The 14,796-nt window shown below is 34.6% G+C and overlaps 2 protein-coding genes across 2 annotated transcripts; both read left to right on the top strand.

The window, feature by feature from the left end:
- The first annotated feature begins 10,881 nt into the window (after positions 1-10,881).
- Positions 10,882-11,891, top strand: LOC137715604 (metallothionein-like protein type 2). Its single transcript, XM_068454944.1, has 3 exons — positions 10,882-11,012; positions 11,153-11,233; positions 11,514-11,891. Exons 1-3 carry the CDS (start codon positions 10,960-10,962, stop codon positions 11,605-11,607), a joined length of 228 nt encoding a protein of 75 aa, XP_068311045.1. The 5' UTR covers positions 10,882-10,959; the 3' UTR covers positions 11,608-11,891.
- Positions 11,892-13,917: 2,026 nt separating this feature from the next.
- LOC137715603 (metallothionein-like protein type 2) lies at positions 13,918-14,796 on the top strand. The gene is made up of 3 exons (XM_068454941.1): positions 13,918-14,030; positions 14,216-14,296; positions 14,460-14,796. The coding sequence occupies exons 1-3, from the start codon at positions 13,978-13,980 to the stop codon at positions 14,551-14,553; spliced, it is 228 nt and encodes a 75-aa protein (XP_068311042.1). The 5' UTR covers positions 13,918-13,977; the 3' UTR covers positions 14,554-14,796.

Raw genomic sequence — 14,796 nt, 5'->3', positions numbered from 1 at the left:
TTTATGTGATAGAAACAATACATGCATGGTGTGTTTGTTTGACCGGATTAGGGGGGGATTAGACTGGACTAAACTAATTGTTAGTGTAGTCCCTTGTTTGGTCTGGACAAGGATTAGGTTTAATGAGCTTATGTCACACTCGCTCAGATTATATACCTCACTAGGTGTTCTTAACGAAGATCCCCAATTTTGGCTAGACTGCTAAAACTGTCTCCTTCTCTGTTGTCTTCTCCTCATCTAAGTCCCAGAGCCCCCTCTTCCTTCTTCCTTCTCTACCAATCTTCCACCTATTCCTCCTCCGACAAGACCCATAACCTCTATCATCTCCGATCATCGTGGGCACATATCACCGCAGATGGTTTCGTTGAAACCCAAATCACAAGATCATTGTGAACCCAGTAGTGGGTGAGGAACATGATTGCGATGGAGGAATCTGAAAAGCCAAGAACGCTGGCGTCCACAACAGCGATGAAGATGGTGAAGCGGCTTGGGGTCGCCGCCTAAGATGCTAGGACACTGGGACCGGCGAAGAAGATGGAGGCAGCAGCCTGAGAGGCTCTGATTTGCGGAATTGAGTTGGTTTTGAGACACTATTTCGACGACGAGACACTCTGCAATTGTGGAATTGGAGTTGTTTTGGTCTGATCTCAAATTGTGGAATTGGTTTTCGAAGAGGAAAGTTTTCAGACAAAAAAGAAAAAACAGAGATAATTAATAATAAAATATTAATAAAAAGGAATTAAATAATATAATATTAAAATTTATTAATTATCCTGTTTTTAGTACGACACTGCCACAAACGCTTCACTAAGTTAGTTCAAGTTAGTCTAGTCTAAGCAAGTTAGTCTAGTCTAAGCAAGTTAGTCCAGTCCAACTAGTCCAGTCCGAGATAGTCTGATGCAACAAACGTACCCACATAGGCTCTTCCCAGTTTAAAAGGCTCTTTTTAATCATTGGAGCGAAAAATTTAGAAACACAACAGTTAAATACCTGCAATTGAATGAACCGAAGCGTTAAAAACTGAAATACGTTCATTAAAATTGCAAATAAACTCCGCTGCAAAGCAACAAAACTAATTTAACAATCTTATTTAAACCTTAATAGAAAACTTGTACCAAACAATTAAATAAAGGCCTAATTTTTCCAACAAATTGATAAAAAGAAGCTAATTGTGTCCCTTCATTATACTTCAGATAAACCAACATTGAAAGTAAATACTGTGATGTAGCTAGCTGACTAATCACCTAGAACACCTAAAAAAAATTTCACTGAGAACCAAATAAAGAGTAGCCAATTCCCAATTCGGAAACACTTCAAAAACCAAAAGTAACAATGAATTCAAACCTCAATCGGAAAAAAACCACAATTCATTTAAACCTCCACTGAGAACTGCAAAAAAAAAATGGAACTTGTTATTAGCATTTCAAAAATCTTATTTTACATTCCAAATTTTCTATATTATGAAAGAAAATTAAAATACACTTGTGAGGAGTGTAGAATGAGATTTTTGGAGTGCCAATAACACTTCTCAAAAAAAAAAACCAATGAGAATCATTTAGAAACGGCAAAAAACCGATATTAATAAATAAAAAAGAAGTCAGAGAAAAAATAGAGAGAACAATTCCTTTTGCAGAGCCATCCTCTTCAACCATGAATCTGATTAAAAGAAAATCAAGCAACTGATTGTATATATTCAGTTTTTGTAGATTCCGATTGTTTTTTCTGGTTCGTTGGAAATACCCCATTAATTGAAATGATGAATGCAAATACTTAGGTCATCTCCAACCGCAGGGTCCAGATGATCAGAGGGCAGAAAATAACCCGAAAACTGTCTCCAACCGAGGACTAAGCCAGAGGGCTCTGGAATCTGAGAGGGCCCCATGGAATCGAAGAGGGCTAGAGGGTTGGAGGGCTAACTGCATGCAGCCAGCCCAGGGCTGGCCATTTTTTTTGCTTATGTTGGATTTCCTATCGGTTATAACCGACAGAAATTCTTTGAATATTTTTTTTTAACAGTTTTATTATTATTTTTTATTTACAAAAATTTTCCTATAACTTCTATTTTTCATATATTTTTTTTAAATTCTATTTTTTTCCTATAACTTTTATTTTACAAATTTGTTTCATATTTTTTTTTAAATTTCATTTTTTCCTATTACTTCTATTTCACAAAATTTGTTTCATTTTATTTTAAATTCTATTTTTTTTTCCTATAACTTCTATTTCACAAAATTTGTTTTCTTATTTTTTTTAATTCTATTTTTTTCTTTAACCTCCTAAGCCATTATACAATATTAAATTAAATTAAGTAACATGAAACAACATTAAACAATATTAATAACATTAACCAACATAAAAATTATACAACATAAAAAAAAAACATTTAACAACATGAAACTTAAACAACATTTAAGTCGTAGTTTTTAAATAATAAATTATATTTGACCATATGGCCATTTAGCCCTCGGTTGGAGATGATTTTTTATGACAGGGCTAAAACGAGTCATCTGGCCCTCGGTTGGAGACAGAGGCAAATATAAGAAATGGAGACACAATTTTTGTGAAATGGAGACAGAGGCAAATACAATTTTTGTGAACCAACTGGTCAAATCCTATTGCGCCATTCCGCGAGATCTCCACCTCATAAACCCTAACGCGAACTGAATCAACCAAAACTGAAAAGCAAAATCCAAATAAGAAATGGAGACACAATTTTTAATAGACAACGACTGAAGGCATTTCAATCCATCGCTGTAGGGCACGAAGATCAAAGCAATTACAAAACCCGGATCTAAAAATCGGAGATTTACAGATATGAATCAAAAGCAATAGGCTTTTTCAATTCCATAATTTCCCATAAAACAAAATATATAAAAATCAGGGAAAAGGGTAAACAGGACTTACACCCCAGGAGCAGAAGGAAGAGGGAGATCAGAGGGAATCGACCCGCCATGGAAATCTTTGAGCGTCATGGTATTCCCACTCAATTCGACATCTTTCTCCCCCCCCCCCCCCCTTTTCCTCTCTTTCTACTTTCTCTCTCAAGATCTTCCCCTTGATTCATGGAAAGTTACGATCCCCACCACGGAATGTAAAACCACAAAACCCAAACAATGAAAGAGCAATTTGAGACAAAAAGTGAAAACCAATAAAAGCATGCAGAGGATGCAAAATATACAGAACAAACAAAAAAAAAAAGGAACTGAAGCCAGTAAGAAAATTACAAAACTCACAAAAAGGTTACAGATCTGGCAATCCCGCGTCAGCAAACCAAATTATTTTTTATAGCAAGCAGTGACAACGACGGCACATGGACGAAATTTTTACAGTTCAACAGATCGGCGCGAGCGGAGAGAGATGAGATCAGACACACAGAAAAAAATTTTACAGTTTGACTGATCGGCGCGAGGGGAGAGAGATGAGATCAGAAAGGGGGAGAAAAATTAGGGTTAGAATAGCGACAACAGTAAAGAAAAAAGGAAAGAGCACCGAAGCACCCAAAAAATCGAAACCGGAGAGGATAAACGCGTGGTCTCGTAGGGTGAGAAAGTTACTGTAAAAAAGATGGCAAAAAAGTGGCTTAACAAACAAATTGAGGGGTATTTTGATCCGCATACTGCCGTAGAACAGTATTAATCGAGTTTGGATTTTAATGTATATAAATAAATGTATATATTGTCACCGAAAACAAAATTTCAGTTATGAACAGTGGATTTTTCTCATGCTAGGGTCTAGGGTTTACGGATTAGCTAGTAGTGGCCTGGCTTCCTCCACACAAAATAGCAAATAGTTCACGACACTGAAATGCAGGAGAACTTTTTTAGTGTGGCGGTCGCATCTCAATATTATTACGAATCCATGTATTATTATATAAATGAATGACGTGATTGTTAATATTACTTGACGATATTATAATCATGCCGGAAAATGTCTATCTAAAAAATTCTATCACAAGCACTCTGTGTGTTGGAACCCCTGGAATGAAATGAAGATGAAGCTCATTACTGTGATTTTTGGGGCTTCTATCTTCTGTTAAATCTGTCCTTGTCATTTCTGTGTATATCCTTGCAAGAAATTGGTACCCATCCATTATCCATCAGCTTTTGCTATGTGATGGACTTCTTGTTTTTCTTCTTGTCTTTCACGTGTGTGTGTGTCCCATATTCTACCATTAGCCTTCGGCTCCTTAAATTTCTCTATCTCGCTCCTTATGTAACGGCATATGAAAATTTATATGATAAAGTTTAATATTGGGAGATCATTTCCAAGCAATCTTTTTATGCATTTAGACTCTATTCTCTATTTTATATTGGTTGATTTTTTTCCGATCTGTTCAATCAAAAAGCTAAATATAGACACAAGTGTGCAAACAAAAGAAAAAGAAATAAGATTTGCGATTTTCATTTCCCTTAATATTTGATATTCGTTGCATAAGATATCAGCAAGTTAGAATAACTTTAGAGGAATTCTTTCTTCTTCTTCTTTTCAAAGGAAAGAGAAGGTAAATGGAGAACCTTTGATAACAAAAGATGGAAAAGAAAAGGACAGGTGAGGATGAGGTGAAGAGATTTGAAGAGGATAGCATCCTTCACTTTTAAAGTCATAATTATGGGTGCATTTTTGTTCATCATCCTTATTGATCACCGTTAGATAAGTTTAATTTTTGAGATTTAAGTCTATCAAGTAAAGAGATCTCAAAATTTAAACTCATCCAATTATAATACATAAGATTCCATCACTTAAAGGTGGTGACCAAAAATATTCCACGCAATTATAGTTGGCTGGCTCCACAATATGGGGATAGAAGCCCTTGATGCCCCACCCGATGAAAGGTGGATCAATAATTAGAGGGAGTCTCCTTGTTGCAATATCTTTTCTGTTTTACTCCACAGCACATGTGATGGGAACTAAACTACAAGAAAGTAAATCAAACCCACAAAAAAAATGGAGGAATGGTGTGTCTTTATCCCTAAAAGATGGACAAAGATTTTGCGACTCTAGTGCCTTGAGAGCAGTGTACACTTATCTTCATATCTATAGTCAATCTTTCACCCTCCTCTTATTTGTGGAGAGCACCACGATTGCTCAGACTCAATACAGGAGACAACGCCAACAAGAGAAAGGGCTCATTGATTACCATTTTCTCAGAGGGTTTCAAATTGGCTCAAAACTGATCGATTCATAATTAATTGCGTTTGGTTCATGTTTGACTCGTTGAAGCTTGGCTCAAGAATAAAACAAGCCAAAACTAATTTAGCTTGATTAAGAAACAAATCAAGCTTCAACCTGAGTATATTCATCTTGAAAAACTTGTGAGCAACTCACTAGTAGAAAAACATGTTTGTGCGACGCCAACTTGCGCGACGGATCAAATTTCGTTGTGCAAAGTATGTTTGTGTGACACAAAACACAAAACGTCGCGCAAACTACCTTTCGCAACGGCACTTTGCGTGACGAAGGCTCGCGTTGTGCAAAACAGCTTTGCGCGACGAAGGTGACACAGCACGTGACGCAAACTACCTTTGCGCGACGTAGGTGCACCTGCCTTTTTTTTGCCTTTTCCCTTTTTTTTTGGGGTTCTTGCATTGCCTTTTTATTTTGCGGTATCCACTTGTGTAAATGTTTTAAATTGACGATCAAATTAGTTCATTGTATTCATATAGGTTTAAAGAGTGTACCTGTAAAAAAATCATCAAAATCAAAACTAAAATAACCGTTAAATCATGATTTTTCGTTTATAGCCGTTGAAAAGGTTTGTCTCGTTACTTGATATTTGAATGTTTGTTTTTTGTGATTTTTGGCGTATACGATCTCGAAGCATATACAAACAAGTTTGATGGTTGGATCGTTGAAACTAGTTTCGTACAATGTGTTTTCCATCAAAACGATAGGTTCACTAACACTTAGAGTTTATTTATACTTTTATTAAGTATAAAATAAGATTTTGTGGTATCCACTTGTGTAAATATTTTAAATTGACGATCGAATTTGTTTGTTGTATTCATATAGGGTCAAGGAGTGTAGCTGTAAAAAATCATCAAAATCGGAGTTAAAATAACCGTTAAATTGTGATTTTTTTTTTATAACCATCGAAAAGGTTTGTCCCGTTACTTGATGTCTGAATGTTTGTTTTTGTGATTTTTTGGCCTATGGGATCTCAAAATATATACAAACAAGTTTGATGGTTGGATCGTTGAAACTAATTTCGTACAATGTGTTTCCCATCAAGTTCATTGGTATATGTATTTACTAAGTAGATTTTAATTTATTTATTTTGTACAAATAAGCAAAAGGACAAAAAAAAAAAAAAAAAAAAAGCCCTTGCGCGACGCAGTTGTACCTATGTCGGGCAAAGACTTTTTTTTTTTTTTTTTTTTTTTTTTTTTTTGCCCTTTTCCTTTTCTTTTGGGGTTCTTGCATTGCCTTTTTCTTTTGTGGTATCCACTTGTGCAAATGTTTTAAATTAACAATCGAATTAGTTCATTGTATTCATATAGGATTAAAGAGCGTAGCTGTAAAAAAATATCAAGATCAGAGTTAAAATAACCGTTAAATCATGATTTTTCGTTGATAACCATCGAAAAGGTTTGTCTCGTTACTTGATCTCTGAATGTTTGTGTTTTGCGATTTTTAGTGTACGGGATCTCAAAATATATACAAACAAGTTTGATGGTTGGATTGTTGAAACTAATTTCGTACAATACGTTTCCCATCAAGTTCATTGGTATATGTATTTACTAAGTAGATTTTAATTTATTTATTAATACTTTCATCAAGTATAACATACGATTTTGTGGTATCCACTTGTGTAAATATTTTAAATTAACGATCGAATTAGTTCATTGTATTCATATAAGTTTAAAGAGTGTAGCTGTAAAAAATCATCAAAATCGGAGTTAAAATAACCGTTAAATCATGATTTTTCGTTTATAGCCGTTGGAAATGTTTGTCTTGTTACTTGATGTCTGAATGTTTGTTTTTTGTGAGTTTTGGCGTATACTATCTCGAAGTATATACAAACAAGTTTGACGGTTGGATCGTTGAAACTAATTTCGTACAATGCGTTTTCCATAAAAATGATAGGTTTACTAACACTTAGAGTTTATGTATACTTTCATTAAGTATAACATAAGATTTTGTGCTATCCACTTGTGTAAATATTTTAAATTGACGATCGAATTTTTTTGTTGTATTCATATAGGGTCAATGAGTGTAACTGTAATATGAAATATGAAATTTCTTTCAATTGTGCAAGTTTGAAAAGATAAAAGATTTAAGGTAATAGCAGATGTGATTGTTCAATGAATTTTTAGTTTGCGTTGATCAATTTAATTCATATGCATCACTTGAAATCTTAAGGAGAGGGAATTATTGATGGCTTGATCAATGAATCTTTGGATGGATCGGTATGCAAGTTATGTCGAGTCAGGTGTTGCTTGTGGTTGTCTCTATTCACAGGTTATATTTTCTCTAGCTAATGGATTTTATTTGGGACAACTAGATATTGTATCGGTTTGGGAATCTTTGGTCTAAGCACTTTAGGGATGTCCCCTTAGTGTGCCTTCGTCTTAACTGGCTGGATTTTTGTATAGAATGGTGCTGGAGTTCTGCTTTTAATTTCTCCCCTATGTGAGCTTCATCTCTTACAAATAAAAAGAAAGACTGCAGTTCTGTGAACAAATCTTTGGTGTTCTAGAAGAGGATTATATCATTAAGTGCATGCATTAGCTGGATAAGTTTCCGAAAAAATCATGATGCTCAGATCCTAAAATGTGCACCTTATTCCAGGTTGCGGATGGAACATTCTAGGAAGAACCTGGTTCTAGTGCTGTAGCAACTATTGAGAACAAAAAGGTTTCTGTTGGGACTTTGGAATGGGTTCAAAGGTAATTACAGGGTATAATGGAATATAATAGTTTGTATCATTGCATATTTGAATGTGAATTTGCTTCTTGTAAAGGTGTAATGCTGATAGGCATTGGCCCTGGACCATTGTTAAGAGAATTTAGAATCCTATTATTGAAAATTTAGATTCATATAGGACAACATAGAGTGCTGTCTATGATCATGATGAACTCTTTAGGATATAAATAACAATGTACATGGAGAAGTAATGCTTGACATATTCGACTTACAGGAGCACTAAAATGAAGTTCTATAAGTAGCACAATTTGTAGAAAACAGAAGCAGCTTAGAGAGACTAAGAAGATATAGGGGTACTTCAACAGATGCTTATTTCTTTCTCCAATTTGACTTTGGCTTACAAAAATGAGCCTTATTTTCTAAAGGTTTTTGGCATCAAAACGACTTTAAAAGAAAATCCTAGAGATTCATTAAAGATATGTAGAATCTTAGAAAACTTTTAGGGCTCATTTGGTGTTAGGGAATTGAAGGCAACCAAGGGCGCATGTTTTGTTAAATTTAGGGATCTCAATTAACAGATTTTTGGTTCATGAACCAATTCTAAATTTTACTCTTGATTGTTTGCCGAACTCTCAAATGACCCCAGAAGATGGATTGACTATTTAGCTTACCATGGAAATTAATTTTGGGAACCAAAGGCTTAGTTGTTTTCATCTTCCAAATAAGATATCTTTTTTTTCTTTTTTTTTTTTTCCTTCTTAATATGACAAATAATTTAATCTTGGATCATGTATTGAGGCCCCATTGAAAAACTAAATATATGCAGGCATGGAGTTACCCATTTGAAGAAGTAGAAGCCCATACGAGTCAATCTATTGTATATGTTGGCATTGATAGTACTCTTGCCGGCCTCATTTATTTTGAGGATCAGATAAGGGTAGATGCAGGACAAGTTGTTAAATCTTTATCTAAGCAAGGAATCGATGTATACATGCTATCTGGGGACAAAAGCAATAACGCGGAGTACGTCGCGTCTGCTGTTGGTATTCCGAAAGAGAAGGTAAGGAGTTCTTAATTACTTCTTTCTTTGATGGGAAACAAAAATTTTATCGATTTGGACAAATGTAAAAAATAGGTAATTTTATTAAAAATATAACATTGTAGTAGGATTATTTGCACGAACACCTCCCGGGTTGTTTTTGAAAGTAGAAATAGGTATCAGAATCTGTGGTATTATTTTTGGAAACCAAACTATGGATTACATGCTGTCGTAGCAAAATTTTCTTTTCGACGTTTACCATCCGCAACTATGAATGAATAATTGAAGAGTGCAACGGAATTCTTTTCACCATCTATAAAAGATTATTTGAAAAATTTGCATAATGTTGATTGGTGGAGCATTGATGGAAAAAGTAGTTATCTTTCTTTTCATATAATAAGCACTGTTGTGTAGGATATTTGATCCTCACAATTTCTTGCAGTTACTTGATGCCTTGGAGCTGAGTAGGCTAACTATGAAGCAAAATCCCGATGCCAGCACCTGATCTTACTCCATCTTTGACCTCCCAGCCACTTTTTGCCCAGTCGATACCCAATAACTTGATGTATCAAACCTAGAAGATAGTTATTGTAGTTTTTTCTATTTTTGTTCAGACATCTTGTATGTACATTTTCATATATTTTATAATTAAATACTTTTTCTTGGTTTATTAATCATTGTTTAGAATTTAATTACAATATTTATTAAAAAGTAAATAAAAAATATTTTTGCCAAAAAAAAAAAAAAAAGGGGTTTGCGCGACGCATGTCCCTACGTCGCGCAAAGCAGGGGCAAAGCCATTAACTTTGTGCGACGCAGGCACGTCGTGCAAAGTAGCTTTGCACGACGTAGGACGCGTGTCACGCAAAGTGTCTTTGCATGTCGTAGTGACATGCGTCACACAAAGTGTCTTTGCGCGACGCACAACCCTACATCACGCAAATCGACTTTGCGCAACGTAGGTTATTTCTTCGTCGCGCAAACCCTGCTTTCACAGGCTTGCCGCGCGACGAAGGCTCGTCGGGCAAATTTTTGCGCGACGTTTTTTGACTTTGCGCGATGAAGGACCTACGTCACCGAAAGTGTTTTTTGTACTAGTGTCATATATTTTTAAGAGATAGCTAGCTTAGGCTAGATTTTTTTTTTTTATTTTTTATATATATATATCTATATATATCCCTTTTTGGTAACAATAAAATAACCAAATTGCGCCAATAATTTGATGAGGTAACTTGCCCCAGAACGTTATCAACTTTAGTTTGATTGGTTGGGAGTTTTTGTGACAAAATTGTATCATATAAAATGATTTGAAGTCCTTTTTCGACTGTCTTCGATAGCATCGACCATCCTAGTTTTAGAGTATAAGATAACAATTGAATCCACGGTGGGTTGGATTCCAAGGGGCCACCAAGTTTATTTTTCTGTGAAAAATATTTGATGCAGATTAAGGGACCCAGAAAAGAACATTTCGAATATGTGTTTTCTGCTATTCTGCTAAGCAGTAGACTTCATGCCTTAAGACAACTTCGTGGCCAAAAGAAACAATTGACATTATTTTTCTCCTACAAATTGACCTACAGAAAATGACCACTTTGTCAATTCATATACGTCTTGTGCATAAAAAGGAACCACTTGATACATGGATGGACACGGTGGTAGACCAGCTGGTCTAACCCAAATATGTCGAAAATTTTTGCTATAAGCATTAAATTAGCACATAAAAAACAACCAAGGTCTAAAAATACAAGCCTCTTCTAGCCCTTATATAATTGTTAAAAACATTACGTGACAACGTCTCACACTAAAAAAATTCAATTTCAATAGGAATTTGGATTGTTCGACAGAGCAAGTAATCTCTATAAACTTTATTAATTAGCATAGATATCTACAATTGATCCACGTGTACGGTGGATCTCGACCACTTCAATCTTAAACTGCACTATAAATAGCAGTTAAGACCCTCACAAGAAGACTCATCCCAGCTTTGAAGTTAATTCAGTTCCCAGCACTAGAACAATTAATCTTCTCCTTGTCCTTATACCCAACTTTTGGAGAAAATGTCTTCCAGTTGTAGCTGTGGTAGTGACTGCAAGTGCGGCAGTGGCTGCAAGTAATCTTCTATACCCCTAATTAACCATATACGTGATCGATCATCATTATCTATCATTCCTAATGTTCTTAACTAGGAATTAATTACTTTGTTTATATTTTCCTAATAGTATCGTATTCTCTTTATGTATATATGTGTAGATGTGGGATGCACGTGGACTTGGGTTACTCAGAGACCACTTCCATTGATACAATCATTGCTGGGGTTGCACCAATGAAGATGTAAGATTTTTACAAGACAAATATACCTGAATAAAATCGGTTACAAACTTTTTGTAATAAATAGAATTGGTGTAACACTAAACAGACAATAATTTTGTTGAATCGTGATTTATATAACTTTGTTGTTTACTTAGTGTCCCCCTAGTTTCTATTTGCCCATATTGCCCCTTGATAAACTCTTTCAAACATTGTTTTAATTTCATGAATTATATTTATGCTGAAAATAGGACGATTAAAAAATGAAGTTAAATTATTATTATTATTATTATTATTATTGCAGGTCCTTTGAGGGGTCTGAGATGAACTATGGAGCAGAGAATGACTGCAAGTGTGGCTCAAACTGCAGCTGCAGCTCATGCGGCTGCAACAAATGATCAAAGCAAGCCAAGTTTAAAGCTCAAGAAAAGCTGTCATGCACGAGGTCTCTATAAATAAGGACTGTAAAAGTTGAATTGTCCAGTTGGGTTTTAGAACTTACGTTGTAAAATAAGATTGCCATTTGACCTGCAAATCCATGATCTCCTACTCCAGCTAGGGTTTGGGATTTGAAGGTTTGCAAATGAGAGATCAAACTGTAGTTAATACTTAATGTGAACAGCTGAGAGCTCCAATATGTTGGTACTATCCATTGATTTATTAAAGCACAAAGTTTTCAGTATGCATGCATGACACCAGCACAAGTACTGTTCATGATCCATATATTTTTATTTTTCTTTAATGTGACGGTAATTGGATCAGGTCTTCAACCATTTACAAAAGAAACAAAATTATATTTTTCATATAAATTGATTAGATAAAGGCCGGCGCCAACACTTTTGCTTGCTTAACTTTGCAGCTCTTAGTTTAATTTTCTAAAATCTGAATAAGCTTCATCCTCAAGAGGATAACAACTGGATCATCAGCCAGTTAACACCTCTAAAATGATGACAAGAGATTCTTAGGCATGGCCGAGTGTATACATTCATATGTACATCTCTCTCATTACATTAGTTTGACACATTCATGTGTATATCTTTCTCATTACATTAGTTTGATGTGATAACGTTTTTGGGAATGAAGTTGTTTGTATCATATGCACTATACCTGAAGCCCTTTTTAGGCTGTAGTGTATACACTTTACGAGATCATGGAGGGATAGATTCCAAAGGGGCCAAATTTATTTTTCTGTAAGAAACTATTTGACACTAATTAATTAGGGACCCAGACAAGAACATTTCAAATGTGTTTTTTTCTTCACTTTGATGTGTACGTTCGATTTGTCTGTTAAGCAGCAGACTTCATCCCTTCTTAATAAGATGCCATGAACCAATCTTAGGACAATTAACCAAAAGAAACGTTTGGACAATTAGCATTATTTACAACTAACAATTATTAGTTTATCCACACACAAAAATTACATTATCTTTGCTTTTATAAATTCGCCCACGGAAAATGACCACTTTGTCAATTATTCGTGTATGTTTTGGTCGCGATCTATCCCAGGAATAAACGACTGATATTTCTATGGATTATTTATGTCACTCCTTGGCCATATATTATCAATTATTACTTAATCACAACAATGATTAGGTTAGTTGACTTGAAGAGTGCTTCAGGATATCACATAAGCCATGCAATCAAACAACTTAGGGTTGTTTTGATAATTATTTTGTTGTTTACTTTAGCTTTTCTTTTTTGTTAGTGATGGAGGGGGAATGCATAGAAGAAGGGAGGGACATAGAAAAGTGGAGGAAGGAAGATAACGCTGAAGAAATATATAAGAATTCAAGGAAAGAAATACAAAAATTAAAATTAAAATTGACTTTAAGTTGTTTTCACTTTCAAGATTTTGTTTCATTGATTGTTCTTTAATTTCCTATCTTCTATCACACCACTCATCTCCATTTGCCCCTTCCTACCTAAAGTTTCCCATATTTCAAGCACAAAATATAAAAACTAAAAATCAATTGGTAATTGAAACTTCATAGGGACTCTTAGCCTAACTTAATAAAGTTTTCCCAAATTAAAATCAACGCCAGAGTTCATAACAAAAGGTTTTTACCTACACACTTTTATAAGGAAACAACTTGGGGGATGCCCATTGCCTTTTTCTGCAAAGAAACTTTTTGATTGAACGACCGGACTATAAACTATCAATAAAATGAAAGAATTCCACCCAAAAAAATAAGTTGATGGAATTGAATCTGAGTGGTGCACACGAAAGATAAGAAATAAGATCCTTAACTTTCTGTTTTAATTAACGTTAATACTGTACTTTTGTTTTGAATATCAACTTTTAAGCTTTGCTTGTTTGATTCAACAATTATTATCTATCAGATTTGAACTCAATTCCATCTTTAAATATAATACAGAAATCGAGTGTCACTAAAACAAATAATCATTTACCAAAAATTTAAGTTTAGAGTGTTTGATAATTAATTAAATTGTAACATTTATATAAATGAAAGAAATCTCTAAAGCATAAACATGTTACCATTTAAATATTAGTAACATCAAATCTGAGTGTTAAGAAAAGTTTAAAGTATTGTGAATTACTGGTGAGGGCAAGTAATCTCCATAAACTTTAATAATTTCGCATAGAAATCCAGGATTGATCCACGTGTACGGTGGATTTCAACCGCTTCAGCCTTTACTTGCACTATAAATAGCAGTTGAGACCCTCACGAGAAAACTCATCCCAGGCTTTGAGTGAATTCAATTTCCAGCACTACAACACTCTTCTCCTTATCCAACTTTTAAAAAAAATGTCTTGCAATTGTAGCTGTGGCAGTGACTGCAAGTGCGGCAGTGGCTGCAAGTAATTCTTCTATTCCCCTAACCAGTATATATATATATATATATATATATATATATATATATATATATATATATATATAATCATTCTCCATAATTCCTAATTATATTCTTAACTATGAACTGATTACTTTGCTTAGTTATTTTTCCTAATAATAATGTTCTCTTTATATATGTATATACGTGTAGGTGTGGCATGAACCCTGATTTGAGCTACTCAGAGACCACTTCCACTGAAACTATCATTGCCGGAGTTGCACCTGTGAAAATGTAAGTTTTTATAAGGCAACTATTGTCTTAACCTTGGTTAATTAAATATAAGGTAAAAATACTCTCCGAAGATTGCATAATGACATTTCAGGAGTGCTAGTAATCTCTCTCTAATTAAAAAACAAAATTGACTATATTATTATTATTACTATTATTATTGCAGGTTCTCTGAGGGGTCTGAGATGAGCTATGGAGCAGAGAATGACTGCAAGTGTGGCTCAAGCTGCAGCTGCAGCTCATGTGGCTGCCACAAATGATCGAAGCAAGCCAAGATCCAGACTCAAAGAAGAAAGCTGTGATGGTCTCTATAAATAAGAAGAAGACTGTAAAAGCTTGGTTTTAGAACTTACTGTAAAATAAGATTAGCCATGGGATTTGCAAATCCATGAATCTCCTAGCTTGCTAGCTAGCTAGGGTTTTGGGATTTGCTTTGTGTCTTGTGGCAACCTTAATTATTTTTATGTTACATCTTTCTTAATTTATGTGTTTGTTTAGCTCAA

Source organism: Pyrus communis, chromosome 14 (genome assembly GCF_963583255.1).
Source record: "Pyrus communis chromosome 14, drPyrComm1.1, whole genome shotgun sequence".
In the NCBI taxonomy this organism is placed as follows: Eukaryota; Viridiplantae; Streptophyta; class Magnoliopsida; order Rosales; family Rosaceae; genus Pyrus; species Pyrus communis.
Note: the sequence above shows the minus strand (reverse complement) of the source record. Positions and strands in the feature narration are given on the sequence as shown.